At 44.9% G+C, this 15131-nt stretch overlaps 2 protein-coding genes across 4 annotated transcripts; both read left to right on the plus strand.

Annotated features, from left to right (window-relative positions):
* The first annotated feature begins 504 nt into the window (after nucleotides 1-504).
* On the plus strand, nucleotides 505-5659 carry wnt10b (wingless-type MMTV integration site family, member 10b). Its single transcript, XM_018760340.1, has 4 exons — nucleotides 505-686; nucleotides 2341-2603; nucleotides 4037-4491; nucleotides 4744-5659. Exons 1-4 carry the CDS (start codon nucleotides 613-615, stop codon nucleotides 5227-5229), a joined length of 1278 nt encoding a protein of 425 aa, XP_018615856.1. The 5' UTR covers nucleotides 505-612; the 3' UTR covers nucleotides 5230-5659.
* Nucleotides 5660-10775: 5116 nt separating this feature from the next.
* Nucleotides 10776-14894, plus strand: arf3a (ADP-ribosylation factor 3a). Of its 3 annotated transcripts, none has more exons than XM_018760723.2 (5): nucleotides 10776-10882; nucleotides 12737-12978; nucleotides 13298-13408; nucleotides 13767-13891; nucleotides 14173-14894. In XM_018760723.2, exons 2-5 carry the CDS (start codon nucleotides 12831-12833, stop codon nucleotides 14332-14334), a joined length of 546 nt encoding a protein of 181 aa, XP_018616239.1. In that variant the 5' UTR covers nucleotides 10776-10882; nucleotides 12737-12830; the 3' UTR covers nucleotides 14335-14894. The 3 variants fall into 3 exon arrangements, with proteins under 3 accessions (XP_018616239.1, XP_018616237.1, XP_018616238.1); XM_018760721.1 differs by having other exon boundaries at nucleotides 10780-10821; nucleotides 14173-14385; XM_018760722.2 differs by lacking the exon at nucleotides 10776-10882 and adding an exon at nucleotides 12149-12186 and having other exon boundaries at nucleotides 14173-14385.
* Nucleotides 14895-15131: the final 237 nt, after the last annotated feature.

Genomic DNA, 15131 nt, shown 5'->3' on the forward strand with positions numbered 1-15131 from the left:
GCGGCACCACATGCCTCGTCCTTTTCTCCTCTTTTCCTCTTGTTTTAGTCTCTAGTCACCGCATATATCATGTACAGCTGTAAAAAAACGGAGGCGCAATTTATTTGTTCACTATTATTATTAATATGTTAATTTTACGTGACATGGTGGTCGTGGTGCACCTCGTCAGTCGCATTTCGGAGCCCGGTAAGTTATTTTTTAAGGATTTACGCGCGTTGGGCTGTCAGAGTTGAAAGAGAAATCGCGGTGAATTAGGAAACTGGCATTTTTGAAATGTTGTCTTTAGTCAAGTGTATTACCTGACGCGTTTTGCCGGTCGGGGAAAGAGCGCCCGCAGCGGCGCCCCCCGCCCCCCCCCCAAAACGTCCCCCGCCGCCCCTCCTCTCCCTTCCCCTCCCCTCCCCTGTGAGGAGCGCGCGCGCGCGCGCTCGCGCGTGTACTCCTTCCATCCCACGCACTCCTCGCTTACTTCTCTCCTCCGCTCGTTGCCTGGAAGCACGAGAACCGCAAACTTGTGCAACAAAGGAGAGACTCGACCTCGCGCCCGTTCACGGTGAGGAGCGATATCGCCCCAGTGTTTTTCATGTCACCGCGGGACAGACGCTCGCCCAGATGGAGATGTCAGCCCGGCGCCGGTGGGAGCACGTCCTGATCGTGGCCGCCGCCTTCCTGTCACCTGCCTTCGTGTAAGTAGCGGCCAGGAGCGCGCGGACACGGACCGGGACCCTCGTGCGCTCCGGTATCGCGGAGGCACGCAGACAGAGCAGAGGGGGGCGGATGGGCTTTTAAGCCTCTATTCCGAATGAAGACCGCAGAAAGAGCTCTCGTGGATGTGCTCGAACCTCGTTATTCGCGTGATGGACGTTCCAACATGACATGATGATCATGATGATGTTACACCGAGAGTCTTTTTTTCTTAAACGCTCAGAACACGACATGCAACTGACGGAGATCGTCAGCACTTTTTAGTTATTATTTCTTTCGTTTAAAAAAGACAGTGGAGAAACTCACCGTGTTTCGAGGACTGCTCTTACACACACACACACACACACACACACACACACACACACACACACACTAATGAAAACCACCAGCCCTGGATCTGTATGGATAATAATGAAAGACACAAGAGGCTGTATTCCAGTAACAGGAGCTGTGTCCTTTCTGCCACCGATGTCTGACATCACGAGTCCTTTTTGGCGTTTAGGCGTGTTTTTTTTTTTTTTTTTTTTTTTTTTCCCCCGAAAATAAAACCGTTTACAGCTGAGATGAAAAATTGCCCGAGCTTTTAAGCGCTTCATTACTTTGGAAATGAACCACGAGGGAACAAATATATGACATTACGCAGCCGATGATGGGAAGTTTGTGTGAAGACAGTGATGATGGCTGAGTTCTCCTATGGTTCACACACTGCACGGATCTCCAGTGTCCCCAAACACACACACACACACACGCGCGCGCGCGCACACACACTGCGATCCAGGATCCAGCAATAGGGGACACTAACTACAGACTCCCGAAACTATAATCTGAAACATTTTCATTTTTCAACAGTAAACTCACATCTGAAGTCATATGATATTATAGGTTTTTACTGTCTCTCAGCGGGGTAACAACTTGTTAGATATTGGGGAATAAAAATATAATTAGTATTTCTCAGAGGAGTTTTATACACAGGGAGACGCATTTGGTTTGGGTCATAACCCCTTTGCAACTATACTTTGTTTATGTCAAACTTGAAATGTAGGCTACGATCCCCATTATAAATTATTCCTTAAGATTAGATCATACCATCATGCTAAAGAAAGTAGTCAATCAGAATGCTGATAAATCAGAAATTTTTTGTCACAGCAGAATGTAATGTCAGGGTGGCATGAGAGACAGTTTGCCGTCTTCTGTGTAATTTTCATACCAGACTTTACATGCATGACTCCAACTCTGTCCCAGTTTTAAACCAAAGCAGATCCGTAGGTGTTGCCTCAGTTATTTAATGAAAAACAAATTGCTCTTGTTGCATATTTGATATCGCATAGGCTTACTAGAACTGCATCGTAACAGGTCATACGATTCAATGCTGCAGTTTTGTTTAAAAGTGAGCCATTCTGAATAGAAAATGAGATTTATTTTGCACTGCCAGTTTGTTTAGAAATCAGACACCTGTTGTAAATCCACTTTCCTTCCTGAGAGGGCAACATCATAATGCTTATATCTGTGACAACTGAGCTGTGTCATTTATTTAATCGTTGCTGGAACATCAGTGTGTTCCCTCTACTGAATTGTACTCAGTTGTAAAACCATTAATGATCATGTGCACCTTGGGCTGTGTCCTTGTTTCTGCAGGGTGCTATGTAACGACATCCTGGGCCTGAAGGTGGCAGGCGACCCTGTGTTGACCCCCAACACGGTGTGTCTACGTCTGGCTGGCCTGAGCAAGCGGCAGATGCGGCTGTGTGTGCGCAGCCCAGACGTGACGGCCTCAGCCCTGCAAGGGATCCAGGTGGCTCTCCACGAATGCCAGCACCAGCTCCGTGACCAGCGCTGGAACTGCTCCTCACTGGAGAGCCACGGCAAGCTGCCTCATCAGAGCGCCATCCTCAAGCGGGGTGGGTGCCACAGACATCTCGAGGACCAGGCCTTGAAGGAAATCACTTGCTGATAAGAGGGTGTAAATGGGTAATCGTGTTGCGGGAAGATATTCGGCTGACAAATAAGGACACATATAATTGGACTTTGATAGCACTTTTTGTTCGTTCATTTTCTTTTACTCAATCACATTGGGATAATGATAAAATTTTTAAGATTTTGAATTTTTTTCCCGCACACTGAAAAACAAGAATCAGGACATTTTACCCATTCCACCAGCTCCACTAAGGAACACTTAAAATGAAAAAAGACCCAATACACAACCGTTGGTCCCCGATCCAGGTTTTTTCAGAGCTTAGTGATGGTGGTGGTGGCTTTTTGGCTGCATCATGTTGACTTCAAAGAATTTCTGTTCTGGTGTAGTTGCAATGTTTGTCATAACTGCACAGCTACATTTGGGGGTACAACCCTGCAATGGACCGGCATCGCATCCAGGGGTACCCTGTCCTGCCTAGGACCATTTGCTTCCAGGATAGGCTCTGGATCACCACAACCCTGACTTAGGCTCGTGATTATGGATATAGGGTCTACGAGTGAGTGTTTGGGAGAAAGTGAGAAAGTGATGTCTTTGTAGGTATAACTGGGGTGTGATGTGGACTGGGTTAGTGGAATAATTGTAGCATATTCCTAATACATACTCATGGATTGTTGTTGTAAATCTCTTAGCTCAACCTCTTTGAAGCCATCAGCTTGTGAGTGAGTCATAAATAATTTCTTCATTCTCTTCTACCTCCTTTATTTTAAACACAGAAACACTTCTGGTTCCTAATCATCAGAAAATAATGTCCACTTAAGCGTTTGCGTTTATGTTTATCCATTTAACGCTTCTCTTGTGCCACGCATCTCAGAAAACAATATACAGGAGGAAAATATATATTTTTTAAATTTCTCATTAGCTGTTTTCCATCTCCAGCAGACAAAATCTAAATAACAACCACATAAAATAACTAGATATACAGTATATATTTGTTATTTTATCATAAGGCTGCATTGGAATGGTGCGATTTTGCGTTTTAGAGTAGAGAAATGAGAGTTTTCCCATTTTCCCATTCGCAATTCAGAAGAGGGATCCAGATGGACAAAAAATACATGGACCCTTGATTGGGTGGTTAGATGTGGTATAACAATGGCATCTTGAATGTTCAGAAGAGGGTAAGTGAATTGCTGGCATGCTGATTGGCACGCAAAAAAGTGACAAGCACTGAGAAAAATTATAGCTGTGGGACTTCGGCTTGGGATGGCGTCACTCGTGCCAACGTTTGCACGAAAGCTAGCCTATTTATTCATTTTTGGGGAATATCAGACATGTTGAAGTGGCCTTCTCTGCACTGCTCCACGATACTGTGCGAGTACACTTTACTGACCAGTGACTCCGGTGTGTGCTTTGCCATAGGCTTCCGAGAGAGTGCCTTCACACTGTCACTGCTGGCAGCAGGAGTGGCTCACTCCGTAGCGTCAGCCTGCAGCCTGGGAAAGCTGCGTGGTTGTGGGTGTGAGGCCAAACGCCGGCTGGACGATGACAAGATACGCCTGAAGCTAACCCAGCTGCAGCTTCAGACCTTGCAGAGGGGCGGTGGGGCCATGAGAGCAGCTTACAGCCCTCCGTCCTCATCAAGCCAGCTTAATTCTCATCCTGCAGAGTTGCTGTCCAACTCAGCACACCCTGCCTCACTTCTCGACTCCCTCCCTGGTGACACCTCCCCGTTTCAGGACACCTGGGAGTGGGGGGGTTGCAGTCACGATGCCCGCTTTGGGGAACGTTTCTCCCGTGATTGGCTGGACTCCCGAGAATCCCCACGTGACATCCATGCCCGAATGAGGATGCACAATAACCGGGTTGGGCGACAGGTAAGATGTCATGTCCGGTTGGTTCCCTTGTCATCCACAGTTGAACTGTTTGATTTCTGGAGCTCACAAAATAGTTTTTAATGCAGAAGAGATGCTTGAAAGGCACCCTGCTGCTAAACTGTGCTCTATTATTGGCTCTATAGCCTTTGAAGGACAAGGAAAGGGGGTGAAAACTTAGACGGCCGTTGAGCCGCTTTTTAGCCTGTGTTTGGTGTTCTGCCCCAATCAGGAGCTTGACCTTCCTCTCAACAGGTAGTGACAGACAACATGAAGAGGAAGTGCAAGTGCCATGGGACGTCGGGCAGCTGCCAGTTCAAAACCTGCTGGTACGTGTCTCCGGAATTCCGACTGGTGGGATCACTCTTACGGGAAAAGTTCCTCTCAGCTATCTTCATCAACTCCCAGAACAAGAACAACGGTGTCTTCAACACTCGGTCCAGGACGGGGGCAGGACAGGATCGAGGCCGGCGTAGGGGAGTCTCCCGGGAACTGGTCTACTTCGAGAAGTCGCCCGATTTCTGCGAGCGGGAGCCCGCCCTGGATTCACCGGGTACCCAGGGGCGGATCTGCAACAAAACCAGCCCTGGCATGGATGGCTGCGGCTCGCTGTGCTGTGGCCGTGGCCACAACATCCTTAGGCAGACGCGCAGCGAGCGCTGCCACTGCCGCTTTCACTGGTGCTGCTACGTGCTCTGCGACGAGTGCCGCGTCACGGAGTGGGTCAATGTGTGCAAGTGACGGTCACGTTTGTGTCTGAGTGTGAGCTGTTCGTTTGTGGCGACCCCATCTGACTTGGATCCCATGGACGACAGACCTTCCACACACAATGCTCGTGCTCTTGGCCCGTAACTGTGGACCCCCGCTTGCAGAGCTGGGGCAGTGGGAGAGTATACCCACCCGCTTGGTTTCTGCCTGTTTTCTTCCCTCTGTCATGCTCATATTATCTGTTTATCCACTTTTCCTCTCATTTTATCCTGTCATCTGGGATCCATTTTCATTTTGTTGCTGTTGTTATTCTCAAAATGCCAAGTTTGAGATTGAGGAGATTGAGGAGGAGATGACTCAAGTCATTTATCTTTCTTCTCCCTGTTTGGAGAGTCTTTTCAGCAATGAAAATGCCCGAAACTTCACACACTTTCTGCTGGAGAGCAAACAAACAAACAAGAGAAATGGCATCTACAATGATTTACACGTTTTGTACATATGAAAAAATGTATTTTCAAACTTTTTTTTTACTTTTACATTTTTATGGACATTGCTATTATATTTAATGAGAGGGGTAACTCTATCCAGACACTGAACATGAACTGATGCAATTAGACAAAACAATGAGCCTAAGCAATGCTTTGGAGAAATGGGCAAATGGAAAATGACACGCAATAGGCTGATAAAGTCGACCGTGGACAACATGCATAAGATTATTTTGCCACTTTGGAGAGCCACTTTTGAAGACTTCAGCTTGGGATAGAGTCATTAAGGCATAAATGGAAAGAGGACAAATTGGAAACTTCTGGAAAGCCTCAGGGTAGTTCTCTTTTGGGAATCAAACATGCTCAGGCCCTTGAGGCATGAACATATTAGTCAACAGACTGCCATGGCAGCTGAAAGGACAGTTCATTTCTCAGTTATTTGTGATTTCCACGAAATTTACTAGTATGGCATCTATCACTGAAGACTAGCCAGAGAAAAAGAAATAAAATTAATAAACATACCCAACTGTATTCTTTTGATTTTTAGTGTCTTGAATATCCTTGTGCTTTAATCACAGAGCGACATATTCACAGTTTGTTGTGTATGTGTTAAACCTTGGGTTTTGGTCTATAGACTTTTTAAGATCGGACAGCGGTTACTGTGGACGTGCACCTTACCATACTGAGCGCTGCACCTTCAAAATAAGCCACCAGACCTTCTGTGTTCAATGTGTAGATTCAGGGAAAAGAATGATGGGTCTGAATGCCTGTGCAATGGCACAATCCAGGCCCGAGATGCGTATGTCAAGAGACACCGCTGGGGAGAGGAGTGCTGCAGTGCACTAGAAGAAGGGCCTAGACAGCATAAGAGAAAGTGTGGATGTTTGCACATGGATGTTCTTCCCTCTACCTCTGTCAGGGGATCAACTGTGCGGAGTTCACAGCCAAGGGTGACTTCATCGTGCGTTGCCAAGTGCTTTTTGTCCCTGTTTGCTGAGCTGACACAGGGACAGACTTGAACGCTCGCTGATTTACGCTCCTCCTGCACACATTGTTGGTTTACAGCACCGCTGCCTACGTCCCCTGGACTGCAGCTCATTGTGCGGACACACCTACAGAAGCAGAGTTTCACATCAAATCTGCAAATGAATGGAACCATTTATAATGTTTTACAGTGATATTGGATGACTTGAAGTGCTGCTGTGCCATGTAGATAAGAGTACACCACACTGGTAAATAAATCAGTTTTTCCTCACTTGGTTATACTGTATATGAAAGCTGGGCCAGGGAGGACAGGAATGAAAGCAAATGATATGAAATCATAGGGAATGATGGACTGAATCTCTGGTTGGCATTTATTCGTTCTTTTATTATTTCACTCTGTTGTTCCCTGGAGCTGCTGCAAACGGGAATTTCCTGTCGCTGTTTCTCCCATGTGTGACACAGAGAGATTGGAGGGCCTTCTCCCTCTCTGTGCCTCTGTCTCTCTCTCTCTCTCTCTCTCTCTCTCACTCTTTCTCTCTGTGTCACCACAGCCCCTGACACATACACACCAACACACTTTGCTTGCAGAGTAATGAGAAACAGACACAGCCCATACAGAGGGAGAGGAGAGGAAGGGAAAGAAAGAGACCAAAACTGTGTTGATACTTTCCTGCTGATGCTCTAGCTGCTGTGTGGTTAGGAAGAATTAATGGCAAAATTGCATCTGTGTAGGAAGAAAATAGAATGAAGGAGAAGGACAAAAGGGTCACAGTTCTTTTGCACGTGTGTGCACATTTCTATTTTTTGTTGTGCTACAGACAGAAAGAGGAACAGACACTAACATGGGCGGAACGGTGACATAGTGAGTAGTGCTACTGTGTCACAGCGCCTAGGTGGTGCGAGAGGATGTGGGTTCGATCCCTGCTCAGCCTGTGTGGAGTTTGTATGTTCTCCCCTTGTCTGTGTGGATTTCCTCTGGGTGCTCTGGTTTCCTCCCCCACTCTAAAAATATGCTGTTCAGGTTCACCCATAGTGTGTGAGTGACAGAGAGAGTGTGTTCCACTGATGTATGGATGAGTGACCCAGTGTAAGTAGTGTATCTAGCAGTGTAAGTCACCTTGGTGAATAAGGTGTGTGGGCTCATAACACTACATAGAGTTCATGGGATCTGCTTTGGAGAAAAGCGTCTGCTGAATAAATGTAATAGAACAAGTGACAGAAGTCAGGCATACAGTATGTTTAAATATATACTTCATTCCCTAGACATTCATATAATTATAATTTTTCAACTCTACATACACCACAAGAAAGATTTCAAATTACATTTATTCATCTAGCTAATGCTTTTCTTCAAAAGCAACCTGCAATGTTAAACTATGTACCCATTTATACAGCTGGACAATTTTACTGGAGCAATTTAAGGTAAGTACTTTGCTTGAGGGTACTACAGCAAGAGGTAGGCTTTGATTTGAACCTACAATCTTTGGGTCAAAAGGCAGTAAGTCCAACCACTACACTACCAGGTGCCCGTGCATGTCAACATCTTTCAAACCGTTATGGTGACTCAATTTTTTTTCACATCCTTTACTGCTTAGCCACAATGACAGACAGGTAAAGACAGAGACACAAACAAAAAAGCAGCTCAATCTTTACAAATAAACAGCTGGAAACATCTGCTCATAGAGCCCACTCCTCCGCCCTGCTGTTTCAGAGGGACAGAGAGGGAGAGGGGGAGAGCAAACTCTAGGAGTCAGTTACCCAGAACATCAAAGCTCTCGTCTCAATGTGCAAACCCTCATTAGTTCTGCAAGCGTAACCGATGGGACCTGCGATGGTGTATTGCTGGGGCGCGTTTTGGCAAACACTTCTGAGAAAAAGATTCTTTCAATTATACCCCATCCCATTTGCCTACTACCACCCCATGCTCACTGTAACCCCACTGTAACCCCCATGAAGCCCCAAGAGCACACACTGCACACTCCTCCATTCGCCTCTCCACCCCATAATCTGGTCTGCAGCTGTACACATGCGCTTTCTGTCTTCCCCTTGTGCTCCAGCCACTGGGTGGATACACACATCTGCAGCAGAGCCCCCCAAACAACAGTGGTGCACAAGGCTCAACAGGACAGTTCCAGCAGAGGAACTTTCATAGACTCATGTTCGTTGTCATGAAAGCACTACTGAAACACTTGACATCGGAGGACCTCTTGAGTTTAAGTATGATGTGTCCATGGATACTGGAACGTGCCAGTATCGGAGCTGATTTTCAGTCTCAAACTATGATGGATTTATAGGTCTGGATAAAATAAGCACTATTCATTTAAATTACACCTGAACGGGATAGTAATTGCATACGCCAGCAACGTACTGAACTTCTAATAAATAACATGGGCCGAGAGGGTAATGAAAAGCTAGATAATAATATGTTTGACAAGAAAAGTGGAGATGAAAAATACACACACACATTTTCAGAACCGCTTGTCCCATACGGGGTCACGGAGCCAACCCGGCAACTCAGGGCGCAAGGCTGGAGGGGGAAGGGACACACCCAGGACGGGACGCCAGTCCGTCACAAGGCACCCCAAGTGGGACTCGAACCCCAGACCCACCGGAGAGCAGGACTGTGGTCCAACCCACTGCGCCACCGCACCCCCCTGAGATGAAAAATATTTCAAGTTAATTCTAAGATGTCTCAGTAGGACCTTTAGAATGTTTACAGTGTGTGTATTTACGTAGTCTTGCAAAATTCTTAGACTATCTTTGGAAATTTACATGTAAAAATAATACAATAAATGTTTTCACTACATTCTTGACATTCTTTCTGTTCAGCTGAACTCAAAACAGGATGTATGTAGGTAAGAAAAAATATGTGTGAAAAAATAGAAAAACAACTTGTCAGTTTCTGGGAACCAATTGAATTATACACTGGGCACAGTAATTTTAGGGGGTTTAATACAGGAGGACACAGTCTTGTTGAACACTGATGGTTCCGAACAAGAAAATCTATGTTAAAGTATGGTGATGAAAGAAGATACTTTCATAAATTATAAGTTTTTTTCAACAAACAACACCTCGTGTTTCCCAACAGCATACACAACTGAGCTGAACAGTGTATAAACAGTGTAGACCGACACTACAATGGTACTGTTAAAATCATTCCACTAAATAAGTGCTATATGTTAAAAGTAAAAAAAAGCATTGCGAATGGCCATATTTGGACAAAGTGGGAAACAGATGTTTTTCTCTGTACCCGACTTCTAAATGGTCTCAGCGCAACGAGATCGGGTGAGAAGAAGAGTTTTATTATTATTATTATTATTATTATTATTATTATTAATAATAATAATAATAATAAGAAGAAGAAGAATTCGACTATCTAATTATTCTTTTTAGGCTATCTAATTATATTTTTATAATAATAATAATAAGAAGAAGAATGTTGGAAGGCGGTGACACAGAGGCCGGTCACCGATTCCTGCAGGTGATCAATAAGGGCATCGTCGGGTTAGAACATATGGCGAGATGTAAGTGTTTTGGATCGGCGCGTTGCACGTGACGCCGCGTCCCTTCATGGGTCCCTCGCCGAATGCGGCCGCGCACAACAGTCCGCTCCTCGCATGTTTCATCTCTCGTCACAGTCGCAGTTGGCGCGCTGAGCGCTGCCAAATCCTTTCACTTGGCAGGCGTCGGCGTGTGATTTATTTATTAGTTGAATAATTAATTGAATTACTTATGTCCATGTTTATCACCGCCTCATCCCAGGCTTCCATGATCTCCGTGTTCATCTACGCAAGACAAGAGGCAAGTGAAATGTTTCAACGTGGATGTAAACGACGCTTTGCGATCAGCCCCATAATCATGCTGAATGCAAGTTTACACATTGCAGTGTGTTTGAAGGGATGAATAAAGAATAAAACCTTACATTGCCTTACTGCACAAATGCATAGGTGGTCACTGATTACAAAAACCAGCAGTTTTGAATTTAGCACACAATTCCTTGAAGCAGCCAAGCGCCGCACCGATGCGAAGAGGATTACAGAAACAAGAATCATTTTCTCGCGAGAGTCCAGAACCTTAACAGTACAGAACAAACCCGAGATATCGCGATACTGTCATGCTGTCCCTCGGTCAAATTCAGCTGGTGTTGTAGTCGGAGGTGAGTTGATGAATGGCAAAATATGTCATACACTTGAAAGGCCAAACGAAAGGATAGAGAGGTAACGCACAAATATGTTATGAATGTATTTTCTGCTATGCTGGTATTATAGAACTCTATAATAATTTCTAAGAGCGTGCTGCTCTCCCGGTGGCGCACCCGCTGTCCGTGTCGTGACTGGAGGTGGAGAGACTCAGAGGGAGCGGGAGACGAGGTGCGCGAGCCATCAGCTCGTGCCGGACGACGGCGGGAAACGCGGCGTCCGTGTAAAGCACGCGCGAGCACAGACACATTAATTTAATGCGAACGTTGTGACGTGTAGAAGCGGCGTGTTTTTTATGTTGTCGCATCGTGTTTGTCTGGCAAATATCGGTCCCTTCGGGATGAAACAGTCGTACTGACGATGAAATGCACAGTAAACTACTAACTGGCAATATCTCTGCTCTCTCGTGGTTCTTTCCATGTTAAATAACGTTTTTGACTCTTTGTTCTCCCAGTGTCGGGGTAGCGCTCCCGTCAGAACACACACACGGAGTCTGATTCGCCGGTCACTGGACCTACATCCTATCATCTTCCAAACGTGGTCACGCGCGGTCTCTGTTTCGAATGAATCCCGCTCGAGCCATCGCCGCAGTGGTCTCGAGCAGAGTATTTTACCCTAACGCTCCGGTAGAATTCATTGCTCTGCTAAACGGGTCAATATGTATAAATAATTTTAGATGACGGAATCAGCTGAGCAACAAAGTATTAACTAGGCTGTTGTGTAACTAAATAACGTTAATTTTTAACATTAATCAGACACAGACTCTGGCTGGAATAAGGACTTGAGATTCTTTTTGTTCTATTAAAAATGTCTCTTTAAACTGGGAAATACAGAACTTTATTAATTCTGAAGGAAATTATGACTGGCTACAGCAGTACACACTGTAATAACATGGTACTACATAAAAAACCCATAGACAAGAGTAAAGTAGTATATCTGGGGCAGCAGGTGCAGTAGTGATTACAGTGGTTACATACCCTGAAGTACTCTAGTAAAAATGAGCCAGCTGTATAAATGGGTAAGTACCCGTAGGTAGCTTAACGCTGTAAGTCACTTTTGAGGAGAGCATCATCTAAATGTATTTTCTCTTGTCTTTATCTACCATAGTAGTTCTTCACAACCAGCTCTAAACTTTTCTTTTACTCTGTGCAAATACACTCGACTTGGGGGACATAGAAGGTAATTCAAGACCCTGGTTATAGCCTACAAATGCATCAATAGAACTGCTCCCAGCTATTTACAGGACTTGATCAACCGCTACACCCCAGCCAGACCCCTTCGCTCGTCTACTTCTGCTCGCTTGGTGGTCCCGCGCACGAAAGGTAAAGCTCGGAGGTTCTCGTTTCTGGCTCCGTTGTGGTGGAACAACCTTCCTGTCTCACTCAGAACTGCAGAAACTGTCTATATTCAAGAAGGGTCAGACCCATTTCGCCCAAGATTTCTCCAGCTCACGTACAGTGTAAATGTTCATGCGCCGTAACTTCATGAGCATCCCCTGATAAGCCTTTATTCAGCTGCTACTCCGCCATTCTATGTGATTGTGTGTCTCATAATATTTAAAAAAAACTAAATGGTAGGAGGGTATCAGGATTTGTTTATCCTGTGTTTTATGCACCAGCTGAATGATGAACATCGGTGAAGCAAGTGGAAGGTGACAAACCAGGTTTACTTGAGTCACATGTCTGCAGCTATGTCTCTTTCTCTTAATGTAGTGCATAAATTTTACTTTTGTTGAGATGTACGTTGCTTTGGACAAAAGCGTCTGCTAAATGAATAAATGTAAATGTAATGGCCTTAATTTTGTATTTGCTACACTTACAATAAAGACGACTCTTCTGTTGCTTGTCCATCTGCATTATTTCTATGACGCAGGCTCACTGGACAAGCAAAACCCTTCTGAAGACGAGGTGTTCTTGCTGCTGGCCTGCAGTTTGAGAAGAGTGCTGCTGGAAAGTCTACCGCCAACATGGGGAACATTTTTGGAAACCTTCTGAAGAGCCTGATTGGGAAGAAGGAGATGCGAATTCTCATGGTTGGGCTGGATGCAGCGGGGAAAACCACAATCCTGTACAAACTGAAGCTGGGAGAGATAGTCACCACTATACCCACCATAGGTACACATTTTCCCCACATGATCACATAGACCTTTACATAATCTGCTGTAAGAAGTATAGTAATTAATTTAAGGTTTCAGCACTGCAGTGTTTAGCACGGGAAGTCACTTTGGACAAAGCTAAACACTAGTTAATCATTGTACATCACTTTGGGGGAAAAGTGTCTGCTGAATAAATACATGTAAATTTACTTTATCTGCAGCTCTGAGTTAACATTAAATCATGCTTTCCCCACCAAAGAAGAAATTTCCTATGGTCGTTTTATTTTAAGATCGGTGTTATTTAAAAGAATTCTTTTTTTTTCCCCTGTCCTACTCAGGCTTTAATGTTGAAACAGTGGAGTACAAGAACATCAGCTTCACTGTATGGGATGTTGGTGGCCAGGACAAGATCCGTCCGCTTTGGAGACACTATTTCCAGAACACACAAGGTTGGCCAGATATCTTTGTAGCATTGAGGGTGTTATTTTTCAGGCTGCAGTATTTCTGGCAAAATTCATCGTTAGATACGTGTTGGGAGGATTAGTCATTTCAGGCCTTTTATGGAAAGATGGGACAAACAGGGTCTTGTGGATGCATGCAAACAGCTCTCATGTCCTTCTCAAGGTGGCTGAAATTTTCTCAGGCAACACCCAGAATTAATAATTAATCTTTTATTCCTTTAAACTCATTATTTTGGAAGGCCTTTTCAGCTGATGTTAACATGTCACGAGCCTTGGCTTTTTTTTGTGGAAAGAGGTAACTCGTGTTGGCAGCTGGCATTGTGCCGTTGTTAACATCTCCCTGCAGGTCTGATCTTTGTGGTGGACAGCAACGACAGGGAGCGAGTAAACGAGGCTCGAGAGGAACTGATGAGGATGCTGGCAGAGGATGAGCTGCGTGATGCTGTGCTTCTTGTCTTTGCCAACAAACAGGCATGAGCGCCTTCCAGCCCCACCTCCCCACACTCTCCAAACCTCATCACTGTCTAGCAAGAGTCACACACTGCAGACGAAAAATCCTTTTACATTGACTCATTGTCCACATTTACTGTAGGTTTCCTGTTCCTCTACCCTCCTGGTCAATGATTGGCTTTGACTTTCTCTTTTCCCCAAGCTACTGCTGTACATTTCAGAACGTTTACACACTGAAGTTTGGAAAATGCTCTTGCTGCTTCTGCTGTCCCTCTAATGCAGATCCATGCATTTCCCACTAGGACCTGCCCAATGCCATGAACGCGGCCGAAATCACAGACAAGCTGGGCCTGCATTCGCTTCGCCACCGCAGCTGGTACATCCAGGCTACTTGCGCCACCAGTGGGGACGGCCTCTACGAGGGCCTTGACTGGCTGGCAAACCAGCTGAAGAACAAGAAATGAGATGGGTCAGCACAACAGGAGGACATCACGGACTGTGTGTCCCCCCCTTCCCTCCCCTCCTGTGCCTGGGCATCTGGTGGGTAGGTGTGTCGGATTTAAGGCCTGGATTAGTGTTTTGAAGAGCCTTACAGTCCCATACATTTACATGCACACAAATACACTGCTCTGTTAGCAACACTGACAAGGAAGACCATAAAGTGAAAAAGAATCAGAGTTAATAATTTATTTGACTTTATGTACTTTTTATGGAGCTTTGGATAAGGGAGCTCATTGAAGGATAGCCACTCAGGAATTATACACCTGTGTAATAAGTGACAATATGAAAACTGAAGGCTGCGTGATGAGATTAGACAAGTACCTGTGTTGTACTCATTCGCAATGCTTCTTTGAGTATAACTGGCAAACAATCTCACATTTAAGGATTTGTGTATAAATTTCACAGACCACAAATTATGTCCTGTGCTGGTTTCACAAGAAGTCCTGTATCTGTCGTGGTCAGTGGGTCTTACTGAAAGCATAGCTCAATTTCTGCCCGGTAGTCTCTTCTGTTTTCTGGGTTTTGTTTTGTTAAGCCCTGCCATGTACCTAATCCGCCTAATTAGATTTAAAGAGCTTAAGTCACTTCAGTGGTTTCTTTTGGGCGTTCTCTGTGGCAGCTGAGAGTAACGAAGACTTTTTCAATCATTGTGGTTTATAATCAACAATAGTTACTCTGTCAGATTTATAAATGATTTATAAAAGCATTTAATTTATTTTTCTAACCAATATTTTGCTATCATAGCGAACTGCATTTATAG

This window comes from Scleropages formosus, chromosome 19 (genome assembly GCF_900964775.1).
Source record: "Scleropages formosus chromosome 19, fSclFor1.1, whole genome shotgun sequence".
In the NCBI taxonomy this organism is placed as follows: domain Eukaryota; kingdom Metazoa; phylum Chordata; class Actinopteri; order Osteoglossiformes; family Osteoglossidae; genus Scleropages; species Scleropages formosus.

Bases quoted from the DNA above. Each gene is read 5' to 3' on its own strand.
- wnt10b (XM_018760340.1), top strand. From the start codon at position 613: ATGGAGATGTCAGCCCGGCGCCGGTGGGAGCACGTCCTGATCGTGGCC. The intron at 2,604-4,036 runs GTGGGTGCCACA...GCTTTGCCATAG, and splicing joins GAGCGCCATCCTCAAGCGGG to GCTTCCGAGAGAGTGCCTTC. The intron at 4,492-4,743 runs GTAAGATGTCAT...TCCTCTCAACAG, and splicing joins ATAACCGGGTTGGGCGACAG to GTAGTGACAGACAACATGAA.
- arf3a (XM_018760723.2), top strand. From the start codon at position 12,831: ATGGGGAACATTTTTGGAAACCTTCTGAAGAGCCTGATTGGGAAGAAG. The intron at 12,979-13,297 runs GTACACATTTTC...TGTCCTACTCAG, and splicing joins CACCACTATACCCACCATAG to GCTTTAATGTTGAAACAGTG. The intron at 13,409-13,766 runs GTTGGCCAGATA...ATCTCCCTGCAG, and splicing joins CTATTTCCAGAACACACAAG to GTCTGATCTTTGTGGTGGAC.